The sequence below is a fragment of the Rhinoraja longicauda genome, chromosome 5, assembly GCF_053455715.1.
Source record: "Rhinoraja longicauda isolate Sanriku21f chromosome 5, sRhiLon1.1, whole genome shotgun sequence".
NCBI lineage: Eukaryota > Metazoa > Chordata > Chondrichthyes > Rajiformes > Arhynchobatidae > Rhinoraja > Rhinoraja longicauda.
The window spans coordinates 74,620,441-74,627,798 of NC_135957.1; the positions used below are offsets into that span (position 1 = coordinate 74,620,441).

At 45.2% G+C, this 7,358-nt stretch overlaps 1 protein-coding gene across 1 annotated transcript in view; it reads left to right on the plus strand.

The window, feature by feature from the left end:
- ube3d (ubiquitin protein ligase E3D) overlaps positions 1-5,676 on the plus strand; it is a 118,945-nt gene extending 113,269 nt beyond the window's left edge. Inside the window, exon 10 of the mRNA XM_078399821.1 lies at positions 1,701-5,676. Within this exon, the coding sequence (XP_078255947.1) occupies positions 1,701-1,724 (24 nt within the window). The 3' untranslated portion in view covers positions 1,725-5,676. The remainder of the gene's footprint in view (positions 1-1,700) is intronic.
- The last annotated feature ends 1,682 nt before the right edge of the window (positions 5,677-7,358 follow it).

Genomic DNA, 7,358 nt, shown 5'->3' on the forward strand with positions numbered 1-7,358 from the left:
CAGGTACAGTGAAAGCTTTGGTTTGCATGCTAGCCAAACAGATCAAATAACACTATACATAAATACAGTCAGGTCAAACTCAAGTACAATTGGTGGAGCATCGGAAAAGATGCAGTGTTGAGGTTGTGTAGTGTTCAAAAGCACCATGGCTTTTGGGAAGAAGCAATGCTTGAATTTGGTGGTCACCGAGGTGCAGTGTAAACCTTTTGCTGCATGCTATCCAGTCAGCAATCGAGCCATTTACAGTGTACGGATGCATGATAAGGGAATAATGTTTAGTGCAGGGTAAAGGCAGTAAAGTCTGATCAAAGGCAGTCGGGTGACTGAGAGCATGGCTGGGTCTTTGGTATTGTCATGTGGGTCTTTGATATTGGCTGCCTTTTTGAGTGGTCCCTTCGATGGTGGGGAGGTCAGTACCTGCGATGGACTGGGTGGTGTCTACCACTCTGTAATCTCCTTCGTTCTTGGGCGTTCGAGTTGCCAAAGCAGGTCATAATGCAACCTGCCAGTATGCCCTCTACATTTGTAGCAGTTCAAGAAAGTTTTTGTCAACATTCACTTGGGCATCTTTCCGAAAATTGCCTCTATATAAAAATAGGGTCTACTTCCTGCAGTGTCCATTTCTGTCCTTTGTTGCCAGTTCTGCTCAGGGCAGTGCCTTTCCTTCCTGTTCACGACACTGGGTTAATGTGAATGATCTGTGCTTTCTGTCTGATTTGCTCATGGACTCCCGTGCTCTGGACGTACATTGTTTTGAGCTGCTGACTGTGAGTTATAGAGTCGTACAATGTGGAAACAGGCCCATTGCCCAACCTGCCTACTCCTATCCAACGTGTCCCATCTACACTAGTCCCACCTGCCTGTGTTTGGCCCATATCCCTCTAAACCCTGTCATATCCATCTACCTATGCAAATGTTTCTTAAACATTGTTTTAGTTCTAAGCGCTCTCGTCTTTTGGTCTCCATTCCATTATTCACCAATCTGCCCCTCACGGACTTACTCTCCCCACTGACCACTGCAGAGAGTTACCGACCCTTCTCTTGGCCACTCTGCCTGATTCTGCTGTTTCATCTGCTCATTCTTCTTTGAAGGCCTTCCAGTACAACCCTGCATTCTTTCTATCTCCCGCTTATTTGCCAGCCTCCCAGATGTGTCGTTCCTACAGTCTCCATCACCCCCCCCCCCCATCCTCCCCAAACCCCACCCCACCACCTACCTGGGCTTCTGCCCTCTTTTGTCATAGAAACCAGGGAGTTCTGATGATTTACGGGTACTATCGCAACGTTTAAGAAACATTTGGACGGGTAGATAGACACAAAATGCTGGAGTAATTCAGAGGGACAGGCAGCATCTCTGGAGAGAAGGAACGGGTGACCTTTCGGGTCGAGACCCTTCTTCGTACACATGGATAGGACAGGTTTAGAGGGATATGGGCCAAACGCAGGCGGATGGGACATGTTGGTCGGCGTGGGCAAGTTGGGCTGAAGCACCTGTTTTCACAGTGTTTGACTTTATGACTATGATTGCTTCAGAAAGCTGGGGGAAATAGCTGAAGTTGCAGTTATGTGTGGGTTTGAAGAGGACCTTGCATTATATGGTTGTCTCATCTGTCACAATGTATCTACCTGATGCTGCTAAGGTCAGTTGATCTTAAAATGCCTCAGGAGCCTAATTATATTTTCTCTCTATTTTCTCATAGGTAGCGTTTTTGAAGCTGGATTGATGGTAGTCATTACTGGATCAGAAAAGTGCTGGGATTGGAAAATACCTCAGACTCTTCCTCTGTGAATCAATTTACAGGATATCAACGAAAAGTGGCTCCGAAAGGAACTGTTAAAAAAAAGAAGTGGAACCTGATATAATAAGCCAATGGACCAACTTATTGATAGAACTGCGACCTCAGCAGTTGAAAGAAAATAAATAATAAGTTTGCCATTTGGCATTTTGAAGTTATTCCACCAATCAGTCCTAACCCCATGATTTGCAGGCATGAAAAGTGGGAAACCAATGTTCCAGAGTTTACTGAAGATAGACACAAAATGCTGGAGTAACTCAGTGGGACAGGCAGCATCTCTGGAGAGAAGGAATGGGTGACGTTTCGGGTCAACACCCTTTTGCATTTGCAATCACACAATGATGAGGGGTGATTATAGAGGTGTGCAAAATCATGAGGGGAATAGATCGGGTAAATGCTTTTGCCCAGAGTAGAGGAATCGGGAATCAGAGGGCATAGGTTTAAGGTGAGGGGGGAGAGATTTAATAGGAACCTGAGGGGTACATTTTTTACACAAAGTGTGGTTGGTTTATGGAACGAGCTGCCAGAGGAAGTAGTTGAGGTAGGTATTATCGCAGCGGTTAAGAATTTAATGTATCTTTTACAGCGTTTAGACAGGTGCATGGATAGGATAGGTTTAGAGAGATATGGGCCAAATGCAAGCAGGTGGGAATAGTGTAGATGGGGCTTGGACAAGTTGGGCCGAAGGGCCTGCTTCCATACTGTACGACTCTTTGACTCAAAGTTAGCTGAATGCTTGGATGTGAATGTTTCAATTAACAAATCTAGAAATCTTCCAAATTCATATAATGTAGAAACAAGGAACTGCAGATGCTGATTTACCAAAAGAAAAGTGCTAGAGTAACTCAATGGTGATGTTGTGGCTCTGGAGTGGCTAAAGAAGAGTCTTGACCAGAAAGGTCGCCTATCCATGTTCTCCAAGGATGCTGTCTCACCCGGTGAGTTGCTGCAGCACTTTGTGTCATATTCATATAATGTCCAGTTTGTAGACGTTATGTTTCTTTTAAGTTTAGTTTAGTTTAGAGATACAGCACGGAAACATGCCCTTCGGCCCAGCGGTCCCCGCACATTAACACTATCCTACACACACTAAGGACAATTTACACTTATACCAAGCCAATTAACCTACAAACCTGTAAGTCCTTGGAGTGTGGGAGGAGACCGGAAAAGCCCATGCAGGTCACGGGGAGAACGTACAAACTCCGTACAGACAGCACCCGTAGTCGGGATCGAACCCTGGTCTCTGGTGCTGTAAGGCAGCAACTCTATCGCTGCGCCACCGTGCCACTCTAGCTGCACAAGAGTGACCTTGCAATCCGAGCAGGCATTTTGAAGAATGAAAGACAATAACACAAGAAGGTCGTTTTAACTTCAGGGACATTACACCAAGGATTATCAGTGACCCAGGCTGAAGGGAGTCAGTCTGTGCTGTTGAGTGTAAGTGTGGCAGAATTGAGTTAAGACAAAACTCTAAACCTTCGACTGTCCTCTTTGTGGGGGCACTTCTCCGATCTGCTTTAAGGTGAGTCCCTGAATATGCAGGTGCATGGTTCCTTGAAGCTCGAGTCGCAGGTAGATAAGACAATAGACAATAAGTGCAGGAGGAGGCCATTCGGACCTTCGAGCCAGCACCACCATTCAACGTGATCATGGCTGATCACTCAATCAGTACCCCGTTCCTGCCTTCTCCCCATACCCCCTGACTCCACTATCCTTAAGAGCGCTATCTAGCTCTCTCTTGAATGCATTCAGAGAATTGGCCTCCACTGCCTTCTGAGGCAGTGAATTCCACAGATTTACAACTCTCTGTGACTGAAAAGGTTTTTCCTCATCTCCGTTCTAAATGGCCTACCCCTTATTCTTAAACTGTGGCCCCTAGTTCTGGACTCCCCCAACATTGGGAACATGTTTCCTGCCTCTAACGTATCCAACCCCTTAATAATCTTATATGTTTTGATAAGATCCCCTCTCATCCTTCTAAATTCCAGTGTATACAAGCCTAGGCGCTCCAGTCTTTCAAGGTGGTCAAAAAGGCATTTGGCACATTGACCTTCATCAGTCAGAGAAAAGAGTATAGAAATTGGGTGGTCATGTTGCAGTTGTATAAAACGTTGGTGAGAAACTGCATTTAGAGTATTGTGTTCAGTTCTGGGCACCATGTTATAGGAAAGATATTGTCAAGCTTGAAACGGTTCAGAGAAGATTTACGAGGATGTTGCCAGGACTAGAGGGTCTGAGTTTTTGAGAGAGGTTGAGAAGGCTGGGTTACTATTCCTTGGAGCGCAGGAGGATGAGGGGTGACCTTATAGAGGTGTATAAAATCATGAGAGGAATAGATTGGGTAGATGCACATAATCTCTTGCCCAGAGTAGGGGAATCGAGGACCAGAGGACATAGGTTCAAGATGAAGGGGAAAAGATTTAATAGGAATCTGAGGGATATCTTTTTCACACAAACGTTGGTGGGCGTATGGAACAAGCTGCCAGAGGAGGTAGTTGAGGCTGGGACTATCCCAACATTTAAGAAACAGTTCGACAGGTACATGGATAGGACAAGTTTGGAGGGATATGGACCAAACGCAGACAGGTTGGACTAATGTAGCTGTGACATGGTGGCCGGTGTGGGCAAATTGGGCCGAAGGGCCTGTTTCCACTCTATGACTCTATGTCCCGGCGTGAGAAAGAGTTAAAAGCTCTTCCTACCAATTCATACGTGAGCTGTTGTGAAAAAACCTAAGATTTGCTGTTTTTTGAGGAGTGCGTTTCTCTCTCGCGTTAGTTTACATGAATATTTCAGTTTATGCAACGTGCTAGTGACTTCAGTGTGGCTGGAGAGAGGGGTTTGTGAACTTACATCAGTAAATTTATTTAATAATCAATTGTGATCTATTGCTTGGTCTCCATGGTCTTGGAGATTTTATTAAGGACATGTATGGGCACAGCAAGCAACTAAGGTTCTGTGTGTTTCACTAAACTCATCACTTTGCCAGAGCTGGAGGCATGTAAGTAAACATTCTACGTCAATCCACAAGAAAAAGAAAACAAAAAATGTTTAGCGCAGAATAGCTTAATTCTTCCGTTTATAATAAATCAAATGATAACTAATACGATGTTTCGTATGGGGACAGTCCATCTGATGTATTGAGCTTGCCTATCTTCACACAATGCAGCTACATAGAGCAGAGGCAAATCTCTGTCCAATTTAGGAAGACACTGGTGAGGTTGCTTGCCAACTCCCTGTCACCATCAAACTCACTACACGAAGATACAGCAACTCCCTTTTCCAGATACCATCCTGTTAACCTCTTATTACTTAAACTGTCATCATCTTCACTCAGAGGGGCGGTGGGTACATGGAATGATCTGCCAGAGGGAGTAGTTGAGGCAGGTAGTATAATAGCTCTTAAGGGACACTTGTACGGGTACATGGATAGGAAAGGTTTGGAGGGACATGGGCCAAACGCGGGCAAATGGGGGTAGCTTAATTTGGGACTTAAGTTCATAAGTTATAGGAGTAGAATTAGGCCATTCAGCCCATCAGGTCTACTCCGCAATTCAATCATAGCTGATAGATTTCCCTCTCAACCCCATTCTCCTGCATTCTCCACATAATCCCTTTCACCCGTACTAATGAAAAATCTATCGATCTCCAACTTAAAAATATCCATTGAGGCCCCTTGGCCTCCACAGCCTTCTGTGGCGATGTATTCCACAGATTCATTACCCTCTGAATATAAAAATTCCTCCTCATCTCCTTTGCAAAGGTACTTCCTTTATCATCTTGGGATGGCAGGCATGAGTTGGGCCAAAGGACCTGTTTCCGTGCTGTGCGACTTTATCACTCTTGGTAACTGGTGACAGCATACTCTTGACAATCTCCCTGCTGGTCGATGGCTAACTGAAAATAAACATTTTACTAATGGGCTCTTTGACTTTGTCTGTTAGATGCTTCACCTTCTCAGACTCCAATTTCACTCTATCTGATTCAGCTGAACAGAATGTACACGTGACTAATCTGGTGTTCCTTGAAGGAAAACGGTTTCAGCGGCTTTGCGTTCACTGAGGTTAAAGTTTGGAGATACAGCGTGGAAACAAGCCCTTCAACCCAACACGTTCATGCCGACCATCGATCATTCGTACGCTAGGCCTGCACTCGTACACTGCTTCTACGCTATCCCATCCTACACGCGAGGAGCAATTTTACGGAACCCAATGAACCAACAAACCTGCACGTCTTTGGAGTGTGGGAGGAAACCGGAGCACCCGGAGAAAACCCACGCAGGTCACGGGGAGAGCGTACGATCTCCGCACATACGGCACTCATCAGGATCAAACCCGGGCCTCTGGTTCTGTGGAGCAGCAGCTCTTACTGCTTTGACACTGCCGCCCCTGTGAACTGCTAACTAGTTGCTCTAAAATCAGACATTATTCCGTTTTTTTTATCAACAGGGCTTTCGCTATCCCTGCTTGGAGATTAGAATGTGATGGTGCTCCCAAGTGCAAAGGCTTATCAAGGCCAAGCATTCTGCTTGATTTGTGTCATATTGTCCCAGCAGTACAATTGAAAAGCCTGGTTTGGCTTCTCACACCCCATGCGAGCCTTCAGTGATTTATCCACCGTGGTCCGCTACGTTTCTCTGATCTTTAATGGCCACTGTTGTGTTCAGTAAACCCTCCTGATCCAAATTAATTGGGTTTATTCACATTACACACCAAGTACTGAGCCTAAATCACTGACTTCTCAAAATTGGCTTCTGCCCAATTTATATTTGGTCTGAATTCCCAATGCATTTTTTAAATCAACTGCAGGACTGTGAATGGTTGCATTAAAGTTACATCCAAATACTTTGTAGCAGACATTGGAAATAATACTTAGAACTCTATTTGTGACAGATCTACACTGTTTGAAAATAACCCTTCTGCAACCAGTTACCTTTTCAAAACAATGTCATACAGCGTGGAAACAGGTCCAACTTGCCCACGGCGACCAACATGTCACTAGAGAGCTAGATAGAGCTCTAGGGGCTAGTGGAATCAAGGGATATGGGGAGAAGGCAGGCACGGGGTATTGATTGGGGACGATCAGCCATGATCACAATGAATGGCGGTGCTGGCTCGAAGGGCCGAATGGCCTCCTCCTGCACCTATTTTCTATGTTTCTATGTCCCATCTACACTAGTCCCACCTGCCTGCGTTTGGCCCATATCCCTTTAAACCTGTCCTATCCATCTACCTGTCTAAATGTTTCTTAAAAGTTGCATTGGTACCTGACTCAACTACCTCCTCCGGCAGCTCGTTCCATACACCTACCATCATTTGTGTAAAAACGTTATTTCCTCAGGTTTCTATTAAATCTTTCCCCCTCTCACCTTAAACCTATGTCCTCTGTTTCTCGATTCCCCTACTCTTACCCAATCTATTCCTCTCATGATTTTGTACACTTCTATAAGATCACCCCTCATCCTCCTGCGCTCCAAAGAATAGAGTCCGAACCTGCTCAACCACTCCCTATAGCTCATGCCCTTGTGTCCTGGCAACATCCTCACAAAAAAATGTGTGATCA